Source organism: Rhizopus microsporus (genome assembly GCF_002708625.1).
Source record: "Rhizopus microsporus ATCC 52813 unplaced genomic scaffold scaffold_2, whole genome shotgun sequence".
Lineage (NCBI taxonomy): Eukaryota > Fungi > Mucoromycota > Mucoromycetes > Mucorales > Rhizopodaceae > Rhizopus > Rhizopus microsporus.
In genome coordinates, this window is record NW_019671917.1 from 696,233 (window position 1) to 722,220 (window position 25,988).

The following is a 25,988-nucleotide window of genomic DNA, read 5'->3' on the forward strand; positions in this document are numbered from 1 at the left end:
ACTAAACAGTGATAAGAGTGATTATACAGTGCAATTTTGTTTATTAAAGAACAAATTGGGAACTAGCAGGGCTATCATACTACAGCACAACTTGGCATGTCACTTTATACCATGGTTAACCCTATCTTGACTGATTTGATAAACTATAAATGAAATCATACGTGAATTACCTGTAGGTAAATTCATTCAAAATAGACTATTATTCTTTCAATTTCAACTATGTAGCCTAGTCTCACCATTGATGTAAAATCATGAATAAATAAGCGCAATAAGTGTTTGTGATGTCATGGTTTTGTTATTTTTTTTCCCTTTTAGTTCAGAAAAAAAAAAAACCCCCACTATAAAAGCTCTTCTTTTTCTCTTTTTCTCTTTTATTTTCTTTGTTATTGTTTATATATATTAAATATGGTTTCTGATATCGATCAAAAGGCAATCAACACTATTCGTACATTGGCCGCTGATGTTGTTTTTAAAGCAGATTCTGGCCATCCTGGTGCTCCCATGGGTCTTGCTCCTATCGCGCATACCTTGTTCACCCAGTTCCTTCGCGCTAATCCCAAGAATCCTTACTTTATCAACAGAGACCGCTTCTTACTGTCAAATGGTCATGCCTGTGCTCTCCAATACATCCTTCTTCACTTCTTAGGATATAACCTCACCATGGAAGATTTAAAGCAATTTCGTCAAGTGGGCTCGAAGTAAGTTTATATTTATCATGCGGTGTATATAGAATACTTATCTCTGGATAGGACACCCGGTCATCCTGAACGTATTGATACAGAGGGCGTCGAAGTGACTACAGGCCCCTTAGGTCAAGGTATTTCTAATGCTGTTGGTATGGCTGCTGCCGAAGCTCACTTGGCAGCCACGTACAACCGACCTGGTTACAACATTATTGACAACTATATCTATGTTATCCTTGGTGACGGCTGTCTTCAAGAAGGTGTTGCTTCTGAAGCTGCTTCATTGGCTGGACATTTGCAACTTGGTAAACTGATTGCCATATACGATGATAACCATATTACTATTGATGGTGACACCGATGTGTCCTTTACCGAAGATGTTATCAAGCGATTTGAAGCTTATGGATGGCACACTCAAGTAATCAATAATGGTGATACTGATATTGAAGACTTTAAGAAGGCTATTGTCGAAGCTCAAAAGGTCACTGATAAGCCTTCTCTGATCAAAGTAAGAACCACTATCGGTAGGTTGCACACAGTTTATGCGTCAGTCAACGCGTCGTCATGTGCTAAATTTGCTTGCATTAGGCTATGGTTCTTTGAATCAAGGTAAAGAAAAGGTTCATGGTTCTCCCCTTAAGGGTAAGTTTAAAGAAACACGTATATTGATTATGGGCTAAAATAAGTCGTGTAGAGGACGATATTAAGCAACTCAAACAAAAATTCGGTTTCGACCCCGAAAAGACTTTCCAAGTTGACAATGATGTAAATATGAGCAAATTAAATTTCATTGGCCCCCTTCTCTAATCCCTTGCTTTTTATACATTAGGTTTATGAACTCTATCACAAGCGTGCTCAACAAGGTGCTGAATATGAAAAGCAGTGGAATGAACTGTTTGAAAAATACAAAAAGGAGTACCCCAAGGAAGCCAGTGAACTTGTTCGCCGCTTCAGCCAGAAATTACCTGACGGTTGGGAAAAAGTTCTTCCTCGTTTCAAGCCTTCCGATTCAGCAGCGGCAACACGCAAAATGTCAGAAACCGTTCTTACTGCCCTTGCAGACGCCATTCCTGAACTCCTAGGTGGTTCTGCCGACTTGACCGGTTCTAACTTGACACGCTGGAAAGACGCAGTTGACTTCCAGCCTCCATCAACTGGCCTTGGTGATTATTCTGGACGCTATTTCCGTTTTGGTGTACGTGAACATGGTATGTTTGCCTTCTTGAACGGTATGAGTGCCTATGGTGGCATCATTCCATTTGGTGGCACTTTCCTTAACTTCTTGACCTATGGCTGGGGCGCTGCTCGTCTCTCTGCCTTGTCTCATTGCCGTGTTATCTACGTGATGACACACGATTCCATTGGTCTTGGTGAGGACGGTCCTACTCACCAACCTGTCGAAACCTTGGCTCTCACTCGTGCCACGCCCAACATGCTCACCCTTCGTCCTGCAGACGGCAATGAAGTCTCGGGTGCTTACTGGGTCGCCCTTCAAAACAAGGAGCGTCCTTCTGTATTGGCACTCTCTCGTCAAGGCTTGCCACAGCTCGAGGGAAGCTCACCCGAGAGTGTTCTCAAGGGCGGCTATGTACTCCAGACGGACGACAAGCCTCAAATCATTTTTGTCGCAACAGGTTCTGAAGTCACCATCGCTGTGGATGCACACAAAAAGTTGAAAGAACAGGGAATTCCCTCCCGTGTGGTCTCGATGCCTTGTACTGAATTGTTTGATGAACAACCCATTGAATATAAGAAACAAGTCATTCCTTCTGGAACCCCTGTGATCTCAATTGAAGCTCTTGGTACCTTTGGATGGGATCGCTACTCTCATGCTCATATTGGTTTGCATACATTTGGTACTTGTGGTAAAGTGGGTGATGTATACAAGCACTTTGGTATAACCTCAGAACATGCTGTTCAAAAGGCAAAAAATGTTATTGAACACTTTAAGAAGCTTGGTCATGTTCCTGAGTTGAACGTTCAACTTTAAAAAAATTGTAAATATTCAAGAAATAAATGTGTAAAATTTGACATTTTATTAAAAAAAGATATATATAAAGGGGTGGGGGATAAAATTATGTATTATGTGTGCTTTATTTTTTTCTTCAAAAAACAAAGAAAGATAATTTTCATGAGAATGGGGGAAAAGATATAGAAAGGTATGAGTTTATCGACATTGCCATAATTTAATTGTTTGGTCAACACTTCCTGTTGCAACAACTGGGCTCGTATTACAATGGCTACATATCATCAAATGAGTAACATTGTGTTTTAATCTTGTTAGTACTTACGCTATACAGGTGACAAAATGTGAATGAGCATCTATAGTCTTTGCGCATCGTCCTGTCTTCAAATCCCATATCTTGATCGTTTTATCGTCTGAAGCACTTAGTAAATATTTTCCATTTGGATGTACAACTAGTCCTCTAACCCAGTTATCGTGTCCTACCTAATGTGTAATGTAAGAATTGAGTGGTTACCTGCTAGAGTATGTCACTTACTAGCGTATGCAGCAATTGTCCATTTGAATTCCATAGTTTGATTGTTTTATCTCTTGATCCAGTGATAATGAACTGACCTGGTAATGGGTCCTTGGCTGCTTTATTCTATTTTGTATCCTATTTAGAGGATATGTTTAAAATACTTATATATAGGCTAATTACCTCATCACCAATTAATTCTTGTATATATTGATATGAATTAGTAGGTGCAAAAATAGCGCATTCTAATACATGTTCATGCCCTCTAAATTCCATTTTTGACTCTCCTGTTTGAATATCCCAAAGTCTGGCAGTCTATCAAAGAGAGTAAGATCACAGTTTTTTAAATATTTCTCTCACTCTCTCTCTCACTCTACCTGATCATTGGATGCCGTCAATAGGTATCTGCCATCTTCACTAGGCACAACTGATCTCACCCAATCTAAATGCCCTGTCAGTGTCTTTGTACAGTAACTAAAAATAGGTTAACGAATGATTGATTGAATATGTTGCTATAGTTACCCTGACGAAGCATCCCATAGTTTGATCGTTCTATCACGAGAAGAAGACACAATGATATCTCCTGAGGGTAAATAAGCAACAGAAGAGACGCTATGATCATGTCCATATAGCGTTTTAATGCATTTATAGTCACTATTGACGTCCCACACTTTAATCGTAAGATCAGCTGAACAAGAAACTAATAAAATGTACATAAGCAAACAGAAAATACTAAAATTGTCATAAACTTGCCTAAATAGTTCCCCTTGGGATCAAAGGCAATCTTTTGTACAGATTTTGTATGCCCTTTTAGAGTACGTTCGAATTCTCCTGTTTCAAAGTCCCATATTTTAATGGTGGTGTCTTCAGAAGACGAAGCAAGTATCTGATAAACTGGGTGAAAGACAACGCAAGTAATAGGACTCCTGTGACCCGTCATACTTTGCTTTTCAGGTGGGCGAGGTATCCAATCGGTTGAACTGGTTTGCTTTCGAACGGGTGCGTTATTTATTTCTTCCTGTAGCTGTGCTGACTTGGTCTCCAACTCCATAATCTGACTAGTGTTAATATCAGACAGTATTTAATATATTTTTACCTTTTTTTGTAAACGAATAACAGACGTCCACTTTTTTTCTAGCAGACCAGCATACTTTTGCTTTGGGTCAGGAACAAAGTCTTCATTATGTGTTTCAGATTTCAAAGTCATGAATGATTCTGTAAATCCACTCGAATTAAGATAATCTAAAATTGCTTTATGCCTTTTTGTATATAAATGAGTTCTATTGTATATGTATTCATAGTCTATATCATTTACAATTCATCTTTCTGACGATCAGAAAGGATACTATTCATGGCTATCTTTAACTAAATATTCTAAAGAGGGAAGAAAAGGAAAGAAAAAGAAAGAAAGTGTGCACAAAGGAAAAAATTAAAAAAAGAAGGCTTTGAATTTTATCTATCACTATTTCTCTCTCTTTCCCCCTTTCTTTCTCTATGGCTTGTAAAGAAAGAAGCATCTATGAGCCACACTCGTACACAAATACAAATGTGTATATATATACGTATATGTTGCTTGGTTACAGATTGTATAGAAAATGGTCGACTGTCAAATGAGGTTAAAATGTACTATAAGGAAAAAGTGTTTGCATTATTCAAATGACTTTACTCTTTTCTTCACTCCCCTTTTCCTCCTCAATCACTAAAATTTCTAAAGTAAGCCGCTGCGTGAATATAAAAGACAACCAACTAATGACATAAAGAAGCTCAAAGATATCGCATCTTGCAGGTTCACTTGGCGGACTTAAAAAGGCTTGAGCTATGGATTGATGTTGACCAAGAACTGCTAGACAGCTTTATGCGAGCTATGGCACAGACGTTTAGGGAACAGATCCAATAAACCCATTATAAGCAGGTATTAGTTCAAAAATATTCCTCTCCTTGACTGAACCCATAAGCCAAAGTTGAATTAAGGCAGCGTCCTAAGTTCGATACTTTGAATTCTTGTTGAACTAGTTTGAGATTATATCGTGTCTGATTGTACTTGCTTGTCATACTGCTGTTACAAACTCAAAAAAATGCATAAAGAGGAAAAAAAAAATCATTATGAAATACAAGTGTATATTTATAGATAAAAAAAATGTATAAATGAAGACTTTTTAATGATAGTTCCCATAGCCTGGTGGTTGCTGTTGTTGAGGAGGGTATCCATGCGCTGCATTGGGCGAATATCCCCCTTGACTACCATTCGTACCACCGTAGTAGGAAGAGTATCCTTGCTGTGGCTGCTGTTGCTGAGGATAGGTGGATTGAGCGTAATAGTCGTAGTTGTTGTTAGGAGGATAATAAGAAGATTGATTATAGGGCTGAGAGGTTGTTGGAGGATAGTTGCTATAGGTTGAAGGCTGCTGCTGAAGAGAGACATGACTCATCGAGTTTGTCAAGTCATTCACGCCATAAACTTGATTGCTACTCATGATGGGCGTCTGCTGATAATAATAAGGGTCTTGCTGTGCTTGTTGCGGATAATTGTCTGCAAGTGTATCAGCTGCGTCGAATGAAGAAGTAAACGTGAAAGACTTGTCTCGGATGATACATTCAATCTTAATTTCTGTTAAGCCGAAATACATCTTGATTGTCATGTTCACTTTGTCGCCTGGCTTAACCCCATCCAAGTGTGGCATACGAATAGGAAAATGACCCACTTTGCGTACGAGTGGATGAGAGGTTAATCGTGGTGGAGGGCCCTCACCATCAAATGCAAACAGATCTATACAGAGTATCACGTTAGCACAAACACACATTTTAAGCGTGATCTAAAGTTACCAGAGTCCGTGTCATTTGGATAGCTGATCACAAAGTTTTTCGAAATACATTCATCTACTTTAATACTTTGTCCTTTTTGAACATAAACACTGAAACGTTGGCGACAGTAACGTTTGCCATCTGCGCCTATCACAGAATATTCTGGCGGATCTAAATCATCCTGGAACAACATACGAGTTTCGACACCATAGGTTCTTCTGGACACACGCTCCGTCACGACTTGAGGGCTTAGACCAAAATAGACAGCGCCTCGTACGACAGCTAATTCACCACGAGGAGGCACACCAATCATGCCGACTTGATTAGCAAATTCTTCTTCCACACGACGGAAGAGGTAGTTTGATTGACCAAATCCACCTACTAAAAAGATAGCTTCCAAATTGGGTGACTGAGCCAACTGACCACGAATCAGGTCCAACACCTGGCGAATCACAGGCTCAAAGACGTAGTCCCTTAATTCCTCGGCTGGTAAGCAAAGCGAGCCGTTATCTAAGCCGATATCGGGATCCGATAGATCGCCAAGACCCATGGAAGCAGGCAAATCGAGGAAATGATCCTCTACGCCGTCAAAATCAGGCTTAATAACGTTGATAAACGTGTCCATAATCAATTCCATGGCAGAGTCATTGATGGTATGGTAGTGCGAAAACTTGCGTTTTAAATACTCTCGCATTCTTAAATCCAAAAATCCTGAGCCACAAGAGCCACCGTGGCCGTTTGTTACTTCCTTCAAGGTACGTCTATAATCACAAGTTAGAACACTATTTGTCATGTTTACTTTACTATTTACTTTTCTCCTGGTGGTTCATGAATTTCAAAAACAATCAAGTCAACTGTTCCTCCACCAGCGTCACAGATCATGAAACGCTGGCCATGTCTCAGGTTGAATTGTTCAGATTTTTTCTCGCAGTACAAAGCAGCTGCTTCCGGTTCTGAAATAAGCATGAGTCGATCAGGATGGTCGTTGCTGTTGATCAGTCCAGCGCGTATGGCTGCTTCACGCATAGTTGCTTTGGCTCTGTCGCTCCACATAGCAGGTACAGTTAAACACTAAATCAAAATTTAATGACTTAGTCTATTACGTATGCCAAGAACTTCTTTCTCTCCTTCTCTTTCCAACTTACATATCTAAATCGGGATTGGTCATAGTTTCCAGCAAATCCTTTCAAAAGTTCTGTACAGACATGTAAATGGAAAGCTCGTAAATAATCAGCAATAACATCAGTAATATTAAGCCCGTTTCCAAGATCTGTCTGCTGCAAGTGCTCATCAAGATATAATTTGAATTTAGAAAGTAACATCAGGTCCGAACTGTTGGGCTTCATAGCTAGTCTTCTTGCGCCATGTCCCCAGTCTACGAGCTGTGTTGATCCTTTACGGTATAATGAAAGTGTAGGTGTCTATAGGCATGGTGTTTAATAAATAAAATAATACATGTAGACCTTATTTCTCTTTCATACTTTGGGGTAAACTTGATTATTTTGTTTAGGCCTATTTTTTCAGTTAACAAAAATGTTGTCAATAGACAATATAGTTTTACCATTTAACAATGTCTATCACTTCTTCATTTTGTGTAAATGCATAGCAACAGCCAGAATAAGTCGTACCTTGTTTTTGTTTTTGTTTTTAAATTAGTTTATGTTGTGCTGAATGTAATATTTTACTAGTTACCAAAATCAATTCCTACAATGACAGGATAATCTGCATAGTTAAATCCTGAATTCATAGGGGGAATAAAATATGTTGTTGGTAATTGGAAATACAGGCGAAAAAGAAAAAACAAAAAAAAGGGAAAGAAAAATAATATTTACATTGGCTAAAAATAGTATGTTTTAGGCGCCGCTTCAGACAAAAACAGTAAAACAAACATTAGAGGAATGAGGCGTTGACAACATTTCTTTTACATATATATGTTGACATTGTTGATCGTCTTGACAATGGTTACCATGGGTACGCTTTAATATTGCTGTTTTCACGTTTACAATTATCTTTTATACAAAAAACCAGTAATCATCTTTCTGAAAAAAAAGCAAGGACATCATCCACTGTCCTACTTGCGGAAAAAAGGGGTCTGTTCCAAACCCATGTAGCATATGTTATTGAAATGGAGGGACGATGGTCTATGCCCCTTCCTTGTAAACCACGATCCGCAAAACGTCTATAATATATCTTATGCATAGCTTTGTTTTATGAAATTGTACTTTGACGTACCATCACCTATATGTTATGTGATTCGTTCGCTAAGTCTGTCATTGAAGTCTTGCTACTTGATGTCTTTGAACCTTTTCCAAGCAATGATCCAATACGAGTTTGAATTGACAATTACGCAGCTACGCTTGGCACTGTTTCAATGCGCAAGGCTATTAGAAATGAACTCGGGCACGGTGACTTGAGTGTTTTTGAATATGTGAAGATATTTGTTGTACATGATTCTGGTAATATATAAATATAATTATTCAATTCATATCGTTCTCTAAAAAACCAGTTGCATACTATGGTTACATATATAAAGCTAATATCTTTCAAAAGTAGTTTGATAATAAAAGCATGCCTTTGAAGTCAAAGGAGTCATTTGATTTTTATTTACCAAAAGTCATCCAACTAACTTAATCACCAATAGCAGGTGGAAACCACAGACCATCTGTTCCCATATGGCCATACTGTCGATCTTGCCCTGTTTCCAAACGTATCTCTTATCCTTACAACCCTTCTGATGACTGAACTATTTTCGAAAAATCAATAAGCTTTCACATATAGGATTTTATCTAAAGTAACTATTTGCTTTTACAGCCTATGTTTTAACATATTTCTTAATTGACATGGTAGAGCCTATAATATAAAGACGTATGTCTGTTTTACTCTTAGAGGCGCTGTGACTTGTTAGACTAAACATTGCTTTCTTTCAAAATAAAAAAAAAGGGAACTGGAATACCTTCCCTCCCTTCAAATGACAATTCAAGTACGCTCAAAACGAAGAATACTTCCTAAACGTTCTGTTATCGACATTGATTTCGTTTCATCCAAATCCAATAATTTGCAAGATTTACTATGTACATCCACACAAATACCTTCCAAGAAAGATTATTCAGTGATTAATGAATTATTTGGCGATCAGTCAAAATTTCCATCGCAAAGGGAACATTTACCACACATCGTACTCGGAACACCCAAGAGAAGTCGGCTACTTCAAAAGCAAGAGGATAGAGAGAACTTAGTAGAGAGTCAAAAAATTCATGAAAATATACCTGTCAAGAGCAATGACCAAGAAAACCAGGATGAGAAACACGTTGTAGGACAAGGTGTTTTAGAAAAAACAAAAGGTTTATCGAATGGCAAGAGGAATGTATTAAGTGAAAACGTAATCAAGACAAGTACTAGTACTAGTAGTGTTAGCAGCAGTACTAGCACTAGTAGTGATAGTAGTAACATCAGCACTAGTAGTGGAAGCAGTAGTAATAGTGATAGTAATACCAATAGCGGCAGTAATGTTAGTTATAGTAGTAGTGGTATATCTGAACACAACGAATCAGTTGAAGATACTATTAGCAGCAACAATCATAATAATAATAGAGTAGACAATGATCATAAGGAGTATGAACTAATTGACGATCTTAGCACTAGTAGCAGTACTATCGATACCAGCACTAGTACTAGCACTGTAAATACTAATACATCTGATATAATCAGTATAGCGGAAACAATTTGTAATGATGCTGCAAGTGAGACACTGTACAACAAACAAGAGGAGATGAAAAAGAGAGATTCAATATCAGAGGAACCAGTAGTTGTGATTGAATTGACCAAGCGAAAAAAGAAGTTAAAAGTCAAGGAGTTAAACCCGTGTGAACGTAAAGAATCATTTATGTTTCCGCCAAAGAAGGAACCTAAGATAAAGGCTCGTCATGAGCTATTAAAGACCTTGAAGGGGTCAGGTGCTCTTGATTGGATTATAAATGGCCGAGATAGAGACAGTCGTAAGGAGGATATTGGCAAAGTGAGAAAGAGACAGCTGGAGAGACGATTACAGCGACCATTTGTTACTAGAAAACTTATTCACAATAAAAACGGTTGGCTTATTAAGCAATAGCCAATCATATTTCTTCATCAATTATGAGCAATAGTTGATTACCCAATCAACATTGAGAATGAAAAAAACTATAAAAAGTAAATTTTTATCTACTTTTACCTTTTTCTTTTCTTTACATTTAACAAACAAGGCTCTCTTCCCCCATTTTTATTAATTCTTTTGAAACCTTTATTATATTTTTTGTAACAAACCCTTTGATTATTACACTCTGTGAATTTGTTATAAAAAATGATTGCCTTTTAAATCCCTTTCCCCGTTTCGCTCTTCTCTTTTGAATTTAGTCAAATCCTTGTTAGTTTGTTAAATTTGTTAAATTTGTTAAACTTGTTATATTTGTTAAATATGTTAAATATGTCCTTCAAAATGGTATCTCGCCATCTCGGTAAACCCTTCTTCTCCTACACTACAGACGAACCCTCCACTTGCAACAGAAAGAAAAATTAAAACACAGACACACAGAAACAAAAATGAATTCTAATCAACACCCATATCAACAACCTATCACTCCACCCAGCCACACTCCAATGTTGACCCCTCAAGACCTCCATCAGGTATTCTCTGATTGGCTCATTCCATCTCAAGATGTATTACTCAAACAAGAAGAAATTCAAGATATCCTGGGCTTATTCTCTCCTCCTCTTACAGCAAGTCCAGTATCTGAGAATGAATCTACGACGGCACCTTCCTGTGACCTGATCTCCTTGTTCCCTGAAATGGTCAATACAAATTTACCTCCTCCCAAGCCAGTTTCCGTTCAGCCTGCAAAGCGTCGCTTGGCTCCTATTATGCCCAAGACATCAAACGTTGTGCCTATTGCACCTCGTCCTGGTCATTTTACTCCTGCTGCTCCTGTCAAAAGGAAGGTAACTCAAGATTGTGATGAAATTGCTTTAAAAAGACAAAAGAATACGGATGCCGCTCGTCGTTCTCGACTTAAAAAGATACTCAAGATGGAAAACTTGGAAAAACAGGTCAAGGAATTGGAGTGTGAAAATTCCAGACTTACGACCCGTGTTGCCGTGCTAGAGTCTGAGAAGAGTGCACTTGCTTCGAAAGAAAAGAGTCTTGAAGAACGCATACGTGTACTCGAAAGTCAGTTATCCGAAGCTCATCGAGCACTTACTTCGATTCGATCATAAGAATATACAGTTTATTACATTATTATTATTATTATTATTACTATAGAAACACAATAAATAAGTTTTTTTTAAATATCTACAAATCCTTGAACGAATTCATTAATAGAATCTATGGTGTTTTGCTCCAAATTATCTTGACGTGAAGGCTTCCTTGCATAACAAGCAAAATAATCAAGATATGAGTTGTATCGGCCACATTCATCAATGATCTCGTTGATCTCTTGCGTTGTCAATCTTCTTTCCTTGAGATGAATTGTTGATAAGAATGACTTTACATTTTGAGTATGAAGTGTATCCAGTTGTTGCCCTGTCCAGTTGCCAACAGGTATAGCAACGTGTTCTTGAGTGATATCAACAAAGTGTCCCAAAAATGACAGGGTATGGTCCTGCGTCATCATAAGGAAAGTGAAAATAGGATGGTGTGTATTAGATTCGACCGTGTTGACGTGACCTACAGGGTTCATTTTTTGCTTTACTAATAAAGAAATATACAGTTGAGTTTTTTTTATCTGTAAATACTTTATATTAAATCTTACATTCGGTATTAATGATCGAATTCGATAATGGACCAGCACGTCGAATCGTATAATTTGTATCTACAACTTCCAGATAAGCGCCAGGTTTCATTACACGGTGAATTTCGGATAAGAGTGTAGCAAGTTCTTCAGGTAACAAATAAATCATCATGGATCGCATATATACAAAATCAAACATTTCGTCTTCAAATGGTAATGGACCTTTCAGAATATCATGGATTTGAAAGTGTGCATTGGCAGGTTTGATCGAGGCTGGAAATAGTGAGCATTCATCTAAACCATAGAAATCTATCAAAAGAACAATGTTATTATTGTTTAATATTGATAACTCTTTAATACTTGCCTGAATTTGGATACTCTGTTGCCATCTCCATTATCCAAGTACCAGGCCCGCAACCAATGTCAAGGACTTTCAATTTCTCACCAGATGAAAACGACTCATGAATAGGTGATATAAAATTCCATTGAAACATGGTTTTAAGGATATAATGCTAAACAAACAGTAAGTGACTTTGTATTTTTTTTTCTCTACAAAGAAGGTCATTTACCATAGTCATCAATCGATCGGCTTCGTCATCGTCGCAGGGTAACATAAAGTTCTTGGATGCATGGTTTTTAGAATATGTTCTTCCGTCAATCATCAAATGATCAGACACATTCGATGGCGGCTTCTTTTTTTCTGTTTGTGTATTTATTGTCTTGGTGGAAGATGATCTTGAGCTAGTAGGTGTTAATTGGTACATCTGAGAAGAGGATTGTGTATATGATTTTTTGATTGAAGATGCGGGTGTTGTGCCTCGGGGCGAAGAAGTTTTTGAAAGCAGGCTCGGTTCATGTGCAACGGCAGCCATCTCAAAGTAATTAGACGTATCCTTTACACTCTTGTTACTGTTGCTGGTATGTGATCGAGCTGAAGAGGTATGCGTAGATTCTTTTCGTAATCGAGTCGGCGAGGGTAAGTCTGCTGTATGTTGTATGTCGAAAAAGTTGTATGGTGTGGGTGGTTTTTTCTTTGGAACAATGGTTGGGTAAACTTCATTATCCCCTGAGGATTGTGCATTTCCCATTTCTTTATTTAGTCTCTATTTTTTTAAGTTGTAAAATGAAAAGGAATGATGAAAAAGAAAGAAAAAAAAAACCTAAAAAAAAAAGATTGGCTTGATCCGTAAAACGTGTAACCTTGTTTATCAGCCAATGAAAAAGGTTGAAGAGATAGTAATTTGTTTATGTATATAAATACTTTTTAATTATTGTAATGTGAATGTTTCATCAATAGTTTCACACATTGTAGGTCAAAGGTAATAGAGCTTTGTCATACTTTTCGGCCTGAAGGTAGTAGAGGGATTTCCTTTGTAAACTGAAAAGCTGCTTGGTCTTGTGCTCTTAGTAATTCTTAGAAATGGGTTTAAAGTTCTTGAAATATCATTCGTCGTGTTTGAGAAAATATTTTTAAACAGCTTGGCAGATACTGAATCACCCGTTCTATCTACAACTATAACCATAACAAATGACTACTTTTTCTTTTCTATAATATATAATATAATTTATACAACAAGAGTTACACATATTGTTCATTTTACATGCAACTTCAAAAACACGTAAAACTTTATCTCCGTTTGTACTACATAACCGGCATTTTACAGATATAGCAAAAATAAGAGACATTGCTCTGTACGATTATCTTGATCAATCTAGATACACATCATTCTTATTTCATTATTTTGTTCCAATTAGCGAGATACAAAATTAAATCTTTGTATCTATGACAGCATGACAGGTTCAATGAAAAAGAACAAACTGTAAACGGACTATGAATTTACCCTCGTGGCAAAAGCTGTTATAAAACTGAGTAAGGGGTTCTCAGGTGTCGCCCTTAGATGATGTTCTATATTCCGCTTATACGTCACATTAGAGATGAGATATACTCTGATTATTCTGGACCAGGTTTTCTTTCAAAGGAGAGAGCCTTGCTGGTGAATTAAATCTTAATAAACTTAATTGTAGCTTTTGCTGCTGGCATACAAGAACAACAGTTGATACCATAACGGTAGTTTAGTTTTCTCACGCGCGCGTGCTATTGTCAAAATAGATAAAGCTGCTATTCATGGCACCATAATCTCTAACAGTAAAAAGAGAATTGGGATATACAGTCTTTTTGTTACTTTAAAGATTTAAATAATTTGATAGTCAGGGCGTATATTTTGATAATAATACAGGATAAGACATAATTGGGGACTACACAACCATCATTATGATAGTATTGTTCTCTTAAAGAAGCTTGTGTTCATTTAAAAGAGATAATCTAGAACTTCGAATGACTCACCCTTGTTTCTTGTCAGTTAATTGAGGTTTAAAAGCAAAAGCAAAGATCAAGACTAGATAAAAATAGCTCATACTCTATTCCTTCTCGATTGAAAAAGGTTTAATCCATTTTCTATCTTTTCAGATAGAGCCAATCTTTGCTCTGGTGGAATAGTAAGAAGGTTATTTTTATCTCAGTCAAGTTACACTTTGGTAAATCCTCTAAACACATAGAACACTTAACTTTTCGAGAAGAACTTACACAAATTGAATAGTCCTTTTATGGACATTACATAAAGTGCACTGAGCAGTGCAAGTCTTTGGTAACACATACGGTTACACCTCATGTGGGTCTTTATATTTTCTTGTGGACGAACAAAAGAAAAATATGAAAGCAAAAGGGTCCAAAATAGTAGCGTTTTAAACTGAGATCACAAAAAAAATAAAAATAAAAATAAAAATAAATAAATAAATGTAAAAAGGGAAACAGCAGCAATATTAGTAGTTATCTTTTCATTTCAACTGTAAAGCTCTGCATTACTTTCCACAAAAAGAAATCCCTTTTTGCCGTAAAAGCTGACAAAGACGTGGGGAACTCGCATCTATTCTTGAAACTGGTTTTTTCCAAGTTTAAATTGCATGAGTAACCAAAAGATTTGCGGATAGGCAGATGTGAAACGTATAATGGAAAATAAATGATAAAGAGACATAGCCATTAAACCTTGCGATATGCGCCTTCACAGAAGTATGCCATAGATAAAGAGTAAAAGCTAGTGTTCTTTATTATGCATTAGATAGTTTAGCAGCTCTAGAATATGATGAAAAAAAAAGGACAATCCATTCTGTAAAGCTTCAGGGCCACCGCGGTTAGTAGCGAAATTCGTTGATTGGCTGATTTTTAAGTCACGTTGGATGAACCAGCCAATCTAATTACAGAGACGATCGCTTTTGGTATCAACACACACAACCTACTGACAATTAGACAGAAAGAATGTGATAATGATAAATTAGCATTATGTAAGCATAGATCATGAGAGGGCGATCAGGACGAGAGCTTTATCCTTTCTTTTCTATTCCTCTTGTCTAATTATCAATAGATGTTCAAAGTGTAGCGTTAAGGTATATGCTTATTTAAATATCATAATGGCTAAAAACTCAATCAACCTTCAGACTTTCTTTTCTGTGGCGCGCTATAATTCATTCTGTTGAAGCATGAAGTGATTAAAGGTGCTGATAAAGAAAACTGAAAGTCCGATTGTTTCTTTCGGCAGTTGTTTACAACTTCCATTGCTGCCTCCATCACAGCCTTCGTCTTCCAAGTGATTTCTATGATGGATGTGATATCTGGAAAAGAGCTGATATGCTCTTAATACTTGAATACATCTGTCCTAATTATTCTACTATCGCATCAGACGGGAACATCCATCATCACTACTTCGAAACTCAAACAAAAAAAATTATTAGGTGATTTTTTTGGTATTAGTACATGCTTCAAGATGATTACCCATATTGGTATATCCTATCACTTTTATGTTTCTTAGCCAACTAGGAGAGGCGTTGGCCACCATGCATAACATGTCTTTCAATGGCTTGGAGAGTTTCAGCATCTTGTCTCCCAAGCACTTGTTGGCAAGAACAGAAACAGAGTCTTTACCTACTTCGGTGCACTCAAATTTACAAGTGCCACAGAAAAAAAGCATATCCATCTTGTTGTCCATGTTGTGTCTTGTTCTTGCACCTTGTCCTTCTAATCTTCTTTCATTATTTCTTCTTAAAGCAGAGGCTAAGCTACTCTCTTCTCCAATTTCAGTGTTAACGGCTTATCATAAAAAATTATATGTAGAAAGCTTCAGACATGATACTTGACCTTTGCTTCTAAAGAATTGGCCGATCTTAGTGTCTTATACAAATATAGATCGGAAGCGAATCTCATTGTCTGTTGTACCCATTTTTTTTATCTTTTTCTTCGAGAGGATGGAATACTCCGTTATTTGCCAGATAGTAAAGATCTAATGGAGTGGAAGAGTCTTTGTCAAAAGAGTTAATACAGTTGCTAAGGCAGATGTGCTCTGCTGATATTCATAATCTCTTCAAGCTCATCTGTAGTGAAATAATCAGCTCAAATTTTATTGAGTACATCAAGCGAATGAGCAGGATACTCATAGTTGCAACTTAACTTTAATCCACTTAAGATAAAACCAGTATTATAATACAAGTATCAAATGCTCTCATTATATGTTAAATAATGCTTTATAAATGAGACTGTGCAAGCGTTTACCCTTTCCATTGTAAAACCGTAGCAAGAAATGACATAGGACTAAGGGAGGAAAACAAGAGAAACATTGGGCTCATACCAGATTCGTAATCTGCGACAATGAACCATAGAAACAAACGGTTAAATAACTCTTCGATTGTTCCTGAAATCAATGTGACGCATCCGCTTAGCTCTCTGAATGTTTTACAATTTTGTTTCTCTTTGGCCTCAATATCTCAAATATATATCACGTCTTGTACCGCGGTCACATATGACCATCGAACATCATTCGTATTGTTGCATTATTGAATGGATACTTGATTGCCCTCAGGGTATATGGCTTAATGATCTGAATATTCCCCACATTTCAACAAATTCCTATCGCTTCACTAATGAAAAATCACAAAATAAATCAATCTTATGTTTGTGTATGTCAGCGAGGTCAATAATGCTGTATTTATGTAATAAAAACAATCCAACAAGCAAATTACAAACGACGACCACGGCGACCACCCTTTCTACGAGTAGAGTCGGTAGGAATGGGAGTAACGTCTTCGATACGACCAATTCTCATACCAGCACGAGCAAGAGCACGGAGAGCAGCTTGACCACCGGGACCAGGAGTCTTGGTACCAGTACCACCAGTAGCTCTGAGCTTGATGTGGAGAGCGTTAATACCGAGCTCCTTACACTTGGCAGCAACTTGTTGAGCGGCCAACATGGCAGCATAAGGAGAAGATTCGTCACGATCAGCCTTGACTTGCATACCACCAGTGATACGGGAGATGGTTTCACGACCGGAGAGATCAGTAACGTGGACGAAAGTATCGTTGAAAGAAGCAAAGATGTGGGCGACACCGAAGACGAGTTCACCTTCACGAACTTGAGGACCGAGAGTGACCTTTTCGACAACCTTGGGGGCGGCTTTCTTAGACTAATATTGTTGATGTTAGCAATCGCGATTCGCATGTATTCCCATTTTCTCCCAGCTCCTTTCTTTTTGTTTATTTCATAATCTACATCGTATCCCCTCCTTCATCCATCCATCCATCCATCCAAATGTTCACTCATCTATACTCCTTCTCTCCCTCTTTTCTCATTATAGAATTATGTATGAGTACTTACCATGACTGATATGAAAGAGGAGGGATTGAAAATTGGCAGGCTTTCGTATTTACATTATTCATCTCAGTCTCTCGAGGCATCTGTCGGGATATAAAAACTGACTTTTCTAATTTCCTTTTTCGGCTTGAAAATGAAAGAGGCTCAACAATACATATTAAGTGAATGCTTGAACTTTTGAATGCATCATACAAGATACTCATTGAAGAGAAAAAAGAATATTTAATGATGAAATCATTCTGAATATTTTCACTTTATCAAAAACTTTAATGACGAGAAATGCACAAGAGGGTATTTTTTATTTTTTCTCTCTCTTTTCTCTCATCTTTCGGCCGAGGCCCCAACGGCTCTTCTTTTCTTCTATAGGAGGAAGGGGATGTGGAGTGTGTGGCACATCATCAAACTCTTCTCTTTTTGGAGAATCTATTTGATAATGATTAAAGTTCAATTGAAGTGGGCTCATGGGGTGTGGGTCGGATGGAGATACACCTGATGGCATCGGCCCGCCGTTGCTATATGCTGTGTATTCCATTGGGTTCCTTAGAGGTGGGGTACTGATGTTTTCCATGTTGAGATCAATGGCTTGGTAAAATAGTACATAGCCTGATCCACTTCCAGGAAGATCGCTAAAATATTTTTGAATATCCTCTTCTTGAATTGGCTACAAACATAACAGTGAACAAGTCTGTAATAAATACTAAAGCATACTTACAGTGACTACATCATCATCAAACAGCATCCATTGACCATTGCTTTTAACAATAGCAACATAATGTCCATGGTGTGGGCCACTAGTTTTGTAAATGGTATGTTTCAAGATAATCATTATATAGCTTACCTTCCGATGTGCACGACAATAGCCCATAATTCATACATTCTATCTGCATCCTCGGTATCATCGCTCTACAATCAATGTTTAATCCAAGCTTCCTCTATAATCATCTCATATTTACCGTATTAAATAACCTCAACTCAAATGGAAACACAACTCTATAAGTCAACTTGATATATTTCTGTAATTGTTCTTGATATTTAAAGCGCTTCAAGTGAAGGGCCAATATGTTTGGTAGTTTTTTAATCTTCATTCTATCAAATACTGTATTAAAAAGATAATTCTCTTCAGTTCTATATAATACATACCTTCTTTCAGCTTCTTGCAGACTTGCACAAACATCGCAAAAGTACTTATTTTTATGACATAGTGTCTCACTTGCTGAGAATTGCCGTAAGCAAGAGGTAATAGACGAATTCATTTCTACATCAATCGATAAATCCATAAAGCACTCATCCCGACTAGTAACCTAAGAGAGTCTATTAATATTCTGCAATTTCTGCAATTTAAATCTTACGGTTTCACAGCTTAGGCATTTTGTTTCATTTGAGAAAATGCCTTCAAACAATTGATGAACCCAAGTGGTCTTACTACTGGAGCTTGACTCGTCTGTCTCGCTATGAATACTACTTCCCTTCTTACTGTCACTTCCATCCTGTTGATTCTTTTGCTGATATTTCTGTACATCTTCTGCGATTGTATTGAGAACATAATTTAGAAATTCATGGGCATCTTGATGCATACTAGAGCGAAACAGTTCTGACCATGGATTAGTATAAAATTGTATTAAACCACACATTGTTCTCTTACCATTTTCTTTCTTGACCTTATTTATAAAGTTCACAGGTGCAATGACGCCTGTTTTCTTTTTATGGGTAGATATTTTCCAAAACAAGTCTTTTAATGAAGAAAACAGTGTATCTTCCATGCCTGGCGTCAAATTGATACTATTTTGATCCTTTTCCACAGTAGTAGTTGAGCCTGTATTTGCGTGATTTCCATTTGTATTTGAGCTGTTATTACTGCTACTTGTACTATTGCTCATTCCGTTTATGCTGTTCCGAGAGGTCAGCTTGGTAGATATACTTCCATTAGAAGGGGTTGCTGTTGTGCTTGTTATGCTTGTTGATGAAGGGAAAGAATAATGTCCGTTTCCATTGGCTAATGGTGTCTGCGGTGTGGAAATTTCAGGAAATGTGGGTTGGGGATAGTTCAGCACACAGTGCCGAAATGGCTTACAAAAGTAAAGTGCTTGGACAACCGAATTACTATAACTGTTTTAATGTGTTAAAGGCTGAGTCATATGTTGCTTTAGTTTTCCTTACCAAGTATTTCCAAACTATAAAATAATAATATAACAATGACAATAAAAATAAAGGTTAGTAAGGTTATATGTATATGTGCATATTATATTTACATTTTCAAGCCCAAAGTAACGTTCACCTTCGTCTAGGATATCATTGTCTGCCACTGCCTTACCAGACTGTTGACCCTATATTATATAAGTATATGTTATATATCGACAGCTATTGCTTACAATGCCCATCCATTTCAAGAGTGAATTGCTTGCCATTAAAGGTCGTGTGTGCTCTTTAGTTATAAAATAGAAAAGAAGAAGAAAAAAAAGAAGGAAATAGTCTTTTCCTTATACAAATAAAAAAAGTAATACAAGGAAAAAACAGTTGTCTTATATAAATAACAGTTTTACACTCCCTTAATTCACCCCAAAAATGTGACGACGATTGTGTCTTATTGTGTAGGGCTTACTAAAGGGAGGGAAGCTTCATGGTTTTTGTAACCTGTAAACGTCCTTAAAGTTTATCATTCAATAAATCTCAAAGATAGTTCCTTTTTTGTTGAATACCATAAATAGAGTAAAATAAGACAAACTGAGAGTTTCGTTTACATTGCCAGAGAGATTACATCATAGCATATAATCATTTCCCTACCCACTTTTTCTTATTCACTTTCTACTGAACCTTAACAATGAATTTATAAAGAAGATGTGAGTATTTTAAGGTCTATGTCCCCACTGTGTATGCGTGCGTGCGACAACACCGAAAGACGTCACAGGCAATTTCGTACTGAATTCTTTTTGTGCTTGCTGCGAATACTCTAAGTGTGGCTTGTTTGAAAAGACACACTGCTATCAGAAAAAAAATTACTTTTTTCTTTAAATACAATGGCAATGGACACTGTGTATGTGTAATGTGTAAATTATTGAAACTGAATGACTAACATGAATTAGTACATCGGGAAAGGCTTCTTGGGCAGATGAATACGAGGATGAAGAAGGTTAGAGATTATCATATCGAGCCCCTCTTCAATAGCTAACTTCCATTTAAAGAATCTTTTCAACCTCAAATTTACACTGATGACGACGGAAACAAAGTCATTATTGAATATAGAGATAACGAAGATGGCAAAAAAGTGAAGGTTAGAGCACACATAAAAGATTATCTAAAACACTTGTTTATCCTTTTTGTTGTTGTAGGTAACAAGAAAGATTCGCTCCAAGCTTGTTACTGAACACGTCAATAAAGCCGTTGCACAACGTAAAAAGTGGACCAAGTTTGGTGAAGAAGAAGGAAGAAAGCCTGGACCTGATCTTTCAACAACCACCATTGGCGAAAATATTCCCCTTAAACTCAAGTCAACTGTTGGCAAGGTAATTGTGATTGATTAACAATTAAATCAGAGAGATTATATAACATTATTATAGAATGTAGAAGCTGTTGCTGAAGAAGAGGCCAAGAGCAAGATTCAGGCCCAAGCTAAGACCAAAAATATTGCATGCCGTATCTGTAAAGGCGAGCACTTTACTTCAAAATGTCCTTACAAGGATACTATGCAACCATTGGACGAAATTGCTTCTACTATCGAGGCCGTCAAGCTTGATACTACGGTAGATGCCATTCGATCAGAAGCATCAAGTCCAGCTCCCAGCAAATACACTCCTCCTCACCTTCGTAACAAAGGGCCAACTACTGGAGAAACAATGCGTGAAAAGCGTGACGACTCTGCAACTCTCCGTGTCACCAACTTGTCTGAAGATGTTACAGACAGTGATATATATGATCTCTTCAATCGCTTTGGTAATATCGCTCGTGTCTATTTGGCTCGTGATCGTGAAACAAACCTTTGCAAGGGCTTTGCTTTTGTCTCCTTCAGTAACCGTGAAGATGCTGAAAGAGCTCAACAAGCTATTAATGGATACGGTTATGATAACCTTATTTTAAGAGTCGAATTTGCTCGTAGCTCATAAACACAAAACATATATGTACAAATAAATAAGTAGTGACGTTTCAACCTATTTTAATGGCCGATACAATTCCTCTTTGTTTTTCTCTCTTTCTTGTTTTATTTCTTTTTTTAAAGAAAAAAGAAAAAATATAGCCAAAGTGAAGAACCTAATTAGAAATATTTATAAACCCAAAATGTCTACTCCTTTTGAACCTAATCAGGGTCCAATTGGGGTTGACAATGAAATATCGTTATTAAAACATGAACAACAGCCTCAGAATGACCAAGTGATGAATCTTTTCTTGAATCAAGTTGCCGATTATAACACCTTTGATCATCATCAATCACAACAAGGTTCTAGCAGTAGCAGCAGCAGTAACAGTGGTCATAGCAACAACAACAATAACAACAACAGCAGTGGTAATTATTTTTAAAAAAGATTCTTATATTGCACTATTATCAACATATTAAACTAATGTCATAGTATTTGCAACTCATAAAGACTCAGCCATTGAAGAGTTTATTACGCTTCCTAATAACAACAGCAACACAAATAAGAAAGGAAAGCAAAAGTCTAAAGAAGGCGGCCATACTTCCTTGCTTCAAGTATGAGTTTTATTATAAAAAGGCTAAACAAGAAAAATTAATATATCATCCTTTAGGTGCTCACCAACCCTTTATTGCATGCTATTCCTATTCTAGCAAGAAACTGCCTAAATTTTGAAGACTTCTTGGCTCAAACTTCAGTGCCTGGGTACTTGCAAAAAAAAAGATAGATAGTATAACAGATATTAACCTTTTATGTATATAGTCACAATGGTCTACTTGGGTCGATGGACGAATTAGATAATCATAATACTGAAACAGATCTGGCACCGTCACCAATGTAAAATAGATTAAAAAAAGATGTCTAATCATATACTTATCATTTTACAGGATAAAGAGTGATACGCCTTGGCATATTCGTGTTTTAGGTTTACCGCATACAGGAGCAAAATCGAGAGTAGAGACACAGATTAAGATCTGTCTTCAGCTTGTAGATGCTCAAGGAGAGTTGGCTACAAATTGGTCACATATTAAGCTACCAGGGCATTTAGTTGCCAAAGATAAGCTAAAACGCCGAAATCAGAAATATGGACCCGAAGAGAAAGCGACATTGATTGAGTCACAGGTATTATCTCTGGAAGCCGCTGTGGTCTGTGAAAGTCATCCTGAAGATCAGATTATCATGTGTCCTAGTTGTGTTCATCGAGAGGTTAGTTTAATGTCTATTTATGATGTGATGTTGATATTAAAATGATTTTTATTAGCGAAAACGTCTGAAAAGAAAGAGAGACAATAAGGTGGCTAGAGCGGCTAATAAAGAAGGGGGTGCAGCTAAATTGGCAGCTTTATTAAGCAGTAACGATTTACCGGATCTCAGTGATGAACAAGTCATGGCAGAAGAGCGAAAGAGGATCCTCTTGTTCAATTGTAATGACTTTGTTGAATTTAATTCTGGAGAAGCTACAATACCAACTAGAATCACTTGTTACTGTCGTCATCACAGCGAAAAAATAGGATTTCGGTAATTAACATGATTATGCGCTTGAACGTCTATTTATATTTCTCTTAGTATTGTGTTTGCTCTCAAAGACCATATGGATCAAGTTCTGGCAACCGGTCGCTCGCCTCCTATTATGATCACGGACGATCATAAAAGTTCAAAAGTACAACAACAAGCAGCAGCAAGGAAGCGAAATCGTGCAGAAATGGATATGTCTGCAACCGAAAGTGACGTGCCGGGGCCGTCGGCAACAAGAAGGAGAACTGACGTTGAGACAGACTCAGCCATTTCCAGCCCGATTGCCTCTACTCCCCCTACACCCTCATCGCAGAATGATCCTCATCCGTTTAATCCACAGCATCACAATAATAATGATTTAGACTTGTCAAATAACGAACTGTATGATTTCCTTAATTCCAATGATCTCAATTTATTACACGCCTCGCAGTCTTCTACACCACAACATCATCCGCCAAAGCCGTCATCATCTTTACAAATACAGCAACAACAACAACAACAACCGCAGCAGCATCACCAGCAGCACCAGCATCCTCTTAATACAAATACCAATACTACTACTACTACTAATACTAATAATCACAGTCATTCATTATCACATCCTCCTCCGCCTCCACCTGATCTCCTTCAACAACATCAGCAGATACTATTTAACCAAAACCCTATCGTACATCATCGCCTTATCCCAACTGAAGGCCCTACCTATAATAGTGGCTCAGAAGTCAATGTGCTAGGACCTAATACTTATCAAGGATCGGCTGGTCTGATGAATGAAAACCCTACGGTGTCTAGAAAGTAAGACTTTCATACAAAAAGAAGAAAGTAACTAATCCCTGTTATGTAGTCATTGTTGGAAAGATTATCTTGAAGAAACAGCCAAGGAACTACGACGTAACATACGAGAAAAAGAAAATGAACTAGAAGAGCTGCGTATAAATCTTGCAAGAATTGAAGATATAATTGCTTCTAACGAATAAATATACATTGATTTTATTCATTTTTACTACATCAAGACTTTATTTTTTCTTTTGCGCGTATATGAATTTGCAAGGCTCTACATTCGTATATTTATAATACAAGCAATATCTGTTTAATCCTTTCTTACTTCTCTCACTAACGAGGATTTGTAGCGCTCATCGAGAAAGAAAAAGAGAGAGAGGAAAAGGAAGAAACCGATCTGCAGGAACCTAATGTTACTATAAGATCTGTTACACCTTGATCAAATGTGGTCAATGCAGTTTAAAAATATCTCAGTTTCTTGATATATAAATGTTGATTATACTGTCATCTCTTTTTTCTCGTTACTTTATTCCGAATAAAGATACACATAGTTTCACCGCACTTTTTACCGTGTCTAAATCTATAACAAAACCAAATACAACATCTTACCTATTTTGCATTTAATAGCGGAGCATAGGCGAGTTTAATGTCAGCAACTATCTAGATACAGTGAGGATATTACTACTGCTGTTCGAAGACAAAGTAGAAAACATTCATCTCCGATGGATCGATGCACAAACAGAAGAGCACAAGAAGGACGAGTCCAATTATTCTAACAAACGACCTGACAGTTACATAACATTAAAGACATATACAGATAAATTTGGGCTTCATTAAAGTCAAAGAAGAGAAGTACCGAAATGACAAAACTAAATTGAACAAGGACCTGTACAAACTGGGTGCATTTTCTAAAAATGCAATTGATCAAAATCACCTCCATGATGTGTTAGGTGTTCAAATTGTTGGTAAGATAGAATACACAAATGGGCATAAATTATTCACTAATAGTGAAAATTAATAGGCGAACCTATTTGTTTTTACTTGACCCAGCAACGATGCAAGGGGTTTTATACGATTACCAAAATGACTATGTTGCTGAAACGAAGACTAAGGATGTGGTTATAGGCTTTCTAGCCGCGCTTTTTTCTCAGTAATATAAAAATAAAAATAAAAATTCTTCTTGTTGTTCTCTCTACATCTTTCTGTGCGTGCATTCACTGTGGTTTGGAGAACTGGTGAAAAAGATGGGCTTCAGAAGAGTCTTTTGTACCATGGGAGGGAAGCTACCACATCCTTAATCTTTGTTTCGACAACATAGCCATTGTGGGTCGTGCCTACCACAATTGTCGTTGCCTCCACTACGGCCTCGGATGTGGTTATGTTCTTGGTAACTTCTCCAAACACAGTGTTGACTATATCGGACCCACATTTGTGCTAATTCCTTGGTCGGTAGTAATAGTCTTCGAAGGCGTTGCTTGTCAAACTCCAGTTCGCGTGCAGTTTTACTTGTTCTATTGGGACACCTAAAGACACTGCCTTCGTGCCTGCTGCGGATCGCAAAGAATGCGCCTTGGACTTGTTTGTGTTGATCCAGCGATAGACTCTCCGTATTCCCCCAATCGCTGACCATCTGCAGCAGCGGTTTGCTATCGAATACTTCTTCACAGATGTTCGGTAGTCTATTCTTTGTTCTTTTTTTTCGCTTGAAAGAATTGTTGAATCAATCTCTGCTCAGCGATATCAGGCTTACTGCTATGAATAATTCAGAAAACTGAGATTAGTACTGATCTCACCACGTTGAGATGCTGTGACGAGCAGTTCTAAATTGATACCAAGTATTTTAACATCAGACTGGGATCATACTTCGTTGGGCCTTTCCCGGGATTCTCTGAAAAACACCAATTTGCCCAGTTTTTCCAATGGCGATTGTAGGCGTTATTGGTTGACTTGCGGATAGCTTGAGCTAGAAACTTTGCTGTAGCTTCGTCCATCCATTCTTTCTCCTGATACACAGGAAAAGCGAATCTTCATGCTGTAGATGAGTCTAAATACATCAATCTGGCTATCAATCCTATCTTCGATATAATTTTCGAATATAGAGTTCGAAAGATAGAGGTTGTTTTTTTTTTTTTTTTTTTTTTTTT

At 37.3% G+C, this 25,988-nt stretch overlaps 12 protein-coding genes across 12 annotated transcripts; 5 read left to right on the top strand and 7 right to left on the bottom strand.

Annotated features, from left to right (window-relative positions):
• Positions 1-405: 405 nt before the first annotated feature.
• On the top strand, positions 406-2,673 carry RHIMIDRAFT_197949 (transketolase-like protein; the record flags this gene model as incomplete). Its single annotated transcript, XM_023606241.1, has 5 exons — positions 406-698; positions 750-1,207; positions 1,272-1,325; positions 1,378-1,448; positions 1,513-2,673. 5 exons carry the CDS (start codon positions 406-408, stop codon positions 2,671-2,673), a joined length of 2,037 nt encoding a protein of 678 aa, XP_023469849.1.
• A 177-nt stretch (positions 2,674-2,850) lies between these two features.
• Positions 2,851-4,516, bottom strand: RHIMIDRAFT_286046 (putative platelet-activating factor acetylhydrolase ib alpha subunit; the record flags this gene model as incomplete). The annotated part of the gene is made up of 9 exons (XM_023613338.1): positions 2,851-2,923; positions 2,975-3,132; positions 3,185-3,289; positions 3,347-3,478; positions 3,541-3,637; positions 3,686-3,863; positions 3,917-4,217; positions 4,260-4,422; positions 4,479-4,516. 9 exons carry the CDS (start codon positions 4,514-4,516, stop codon positions 2,851-2,853), a joined length of 1,245 nt encoding a protein of 414 aa, XP_023469850.1.
• Positions 4,517-5,319: 803 nt separating this feature from the next.
• RHIMIDRAFT_233745 (uncharacterized protein) lies at positions 5,320-7,712 on the bottom strand (the record flags this gene model as incomplete). The annotated part of the gene is made up of 7 exons (XM_023608023.1): positions 5,320-5,930; positions 5,987-6,726; positions 6,777-7,036; positions 7,111-7,386; positions 7,447-7,477; positions 7,527-7,593; positions 7,658-7,712. 7 exons carry the CDS (start codon positions 7,710-7,712, stop codon positions 5,320-5,322), a joined length of 2,040 nt encoding a protein of 679 aa, XP_023469851.1.
• Positions 7,713-8,454: 742 nt separating this feature from the next.
• On the top strand, positions 8,455-10,099 carry RHIMIDRAFT_265349 (uncharacterized protein). The gene has a single exon (XM_023611810.1). The coding sequence runs from the start codon at positions 8,934-8,936 to the stop codon at positions 10,071-10,073; it is 1,140 nt and encodes a 379-aa protein (XP_023469852.1). The 5' UTR covers positions 8,455-8,933; the 3' UTR covers positions 10,074-10,099.
• Positions 10,100-10,199: 100 nt separating this feature from the next.
• On the top strand, positions 10,200-11,229 carry RHIMIDRAFT_265350 (uncharacterized protein). Its single transcript, XM_023611811.1, has one exon. The coding sequence runs from the start codon at positions 10,541-10,543 to the stop codon at positions 11,210-11,212; it is 672 nt and encodes a 223-aa protein (XP_023469853.1). The 5' UTR covers positions 10,200-10,540; the 3' UTR covers positions 11,213-11,229.
• Positions 11,230-11,275: 46 nt separating this feature from the next.
• RHIMIDRAFT_289016 (S-adenosyl-L-methionine-dependent methyltransferase) lies at positions 11,276-12,859 on the bottom strand. Its single transcript, XM_023613608.1, has 4 exons — positions 12,297-12,859; positions 12,092-12,239; positions 11,749-12,036; positions 11,276-11,687 (listed from the first exon to the last, which is right to left on the bottom strand). Exons 1-4 carry the CDS (start codon positions 12,813-12,815, stop codon positions 11,281-11,283), a joined length of 1,362 nt encoding a protein of 453 aa, XP_023469854.1. The 5' UTR covers positions 12,816-12,859; the 3' UTR covers positions 11,276-11,280.
• Positions 12,860-15,162: 2,303 nt separating this feature from the next.
• Positions 15,163-15,831, bottom strand: RHIMIDRAFT_265352 (uncharacterized protein). Its single transcript, XM_023611812.1, has one exon. It carries the CDS (start codon positions 15,765-15,767, stop codon positions 15,510-15,512), a length of 258 nt encoding a protein of 85 aa, XP_023469855.1. The 5' UTR covers positions 15,768-15,831; the 3' UTR covers positions 15,163-15,509.
• Positions 15,832-16,817: 986 nt separating this feature from the next.
• On the bottom strand, positions 16,818-17,219 carry RHIMIDRAFT_189920 (ribosomal protein S11; the record flags this gene model as incomplete). The annotated part of the gene is made up of 1 exon (XM_023605916.1): positions 16,818-17,219. A coding segment is annotated over one exon (402 nt), but the record flags the coding sequence as incomplete, so codon positions are not given.
• A 454-nt stretch (positions 17,220-17,673) lies between these two features.
• On the bottom strand, positions 17,674-20,160 carry RHIMIDRAFT_265353 (cysteine proteinase). The gene is made up of 10 exons (XM_023611813.1): positions 19,795-20,160; positions 19,675-19,749; positions 19,583-19,596; positions 19,068-19,531; positions 18,775-19,016; positions 18,566-18,726; positions 18,379-18,511; positions 18,264-18,328; positions 18,138-18,216; positions 17,674-18,086 (listed from the first exon to the last, which is right to left on the bottom strand). Exons 1-10 carry the CDS (start codon positions 19,828-19,830, stop codon positions 17,724-17,726), a joined length of 1,632 nt encoding a protein of 543 aa, XP_023469857.1. The 5' UTR covers positions 19,831-20,160; the 3' UTR covers positions 17,674-17,723.
• A 203-nt stretch (positions 20,161-20,363) lies between these two features.
• RHIMIDRAFT_222595 (translation initiation factor 3, RNA-binding subunit) lies at positions 20,364-21,583 on the top strand. The gene is made up of 5 exons (XM_023607461.1): positions 20,364-20,456; positions 20,506-20,552; positions 20,605-20,693; positions 20,752-20,925; positions 20,980-21,583. The coding sequence occupies exons 1-5, from the start codon at positions 20,440-20,442 to the stop codon at positions 21,520-21,522; spliced, it is 870 nt and encodes a 289-aa protein (XP_023469858.1). The 5' UTR covers positions 20,364-20,439; the 3' UTR covers positions 21,523-21,583.
• A 7-nt stretch (positions 21,584-21,590) lies between these two features.
• Positions 21,591-24,043, top strand: RHIMIDRAFT_289019 (uncharacterized protein; the record flags this gene model as incomplete). The annotated part of the gene is made up of 8 exons (XM_023613609.1): positions 21,591-21,920; positions 21,985-22,106; positions 22,163-22,254; positions 22,312-22,386; positions 22,437-22,755; positions 22,811-23,067; positions 23,116-23,859; positions 23,909-24,043. The coding sequence occupies exons 1-8, from the start codon at positions 21,695-21,697 to the stop codon at positions 24,039-24,041; spliced, it is 1,968 nt and encodes a 655-aa protein (XP_023469859.1). The 5' UTR covers positions 21,591-21,694.
• Positions 24,044-25,138: 1,095 nt separating this feature from the next.
• Positions 25,139-25,474, bottom strand: RHIMIDRAFT_233752 (uncharacterized protein; the record flags this gene model as incomplete). Its single annotated transcript, XM_023608024.1, has 1 exon — positions 25,139-25,474. The coding sequence occupies one exon, from the start codon at positions 25,472-25,474 to the stop codon at positions 25,139-25,141; it is 336 nt and encodes a 111-aa protein (XP_023469860.1).
• Positions 25,475-25,988: the final 514 nt, after the last annotated feature.

Bases quoted from the DNA above. Each gene is read 5' to 3' on its own strand.
- RHIMIDRAFT_265353 (XM_023611813.1), bottom strand. From the start codon at position 19,830: ATGGCAAGCAATTCACTCTTGAAATGGATGGGCATT. The intron at 18,727-18,774 runs GTAAGATTTAAA...AGACTCTCTTAG, and splicing joins AATGCCTAAGCTGTGAAACC to GTTACTAGTCGGGATGAGTG. The intron at 18,512-18,565 runs GTATGTATTATA...AGTATTTGATAG, and splicing joins CTGCAAGAAGCTGAAAGAAG to AATGAAGATTAAAAAACTAC.
- RHIMIDRAFT_289016 (XM_023613608.1), bottom strand. From the start codon at position 12,815: ATGGGAAATGCACAATCCTCAGGGGATAATGAAGTTTACCCAACCATT. The intron at 12,240-12,296 runs GTAAATGACCTT...CTGTTTGTTTAG, and splicing joins CCGATCGATTGATGACTATG to CATTATATCCTTAAAACCAT. The intron at 12,037-12,091 runs GCAAGTATTAAA...TTCTTTTGATAG, and splicing joins AACAGAGTATCCAAATTCAG to ATTTCTATGGTTTAGATGAA.
- RHIMIDRAFT_222595 (XM_023607461.1), top strand. The intron at 20,694-20,751 runs GTTAGAGCACAC...TTGTTGTTGTAG, and splicing joins AAGATGGCAAAAAAGTGAAG to GTAACAAGAAAGATTCGCTC. The intron at 20,926-20,979 runs GTAATTGTGATT...ACATTATTATAG, and splicing joins TCAAGTCAACTGTTGGCAAG to AATGTAGAAGCTGTTGCTGA.
- RHIMIDRAFT_265349 (XM_023611810.1), top strand. From the start codon at position 8,934: ATGACAATTCAAGTACGCTCAAAACGAAGAATACTTCCTAAACGTTCT.
- RHIMIDRAFT_265350 (XM_023611811.1), top strand. From the start codon at position 10,541: ATGAATTCTAATCAACACCCATATCAACAACCTATCACTCCACCCAGC.
- RHIMIDRAFT_265352 (XM_023611812.1), bottom strand. From the start codon at position 15,767: ATGGACAACAAGATGGATATGCTTTTTTTCTGTGGCACTTGTAAATTT.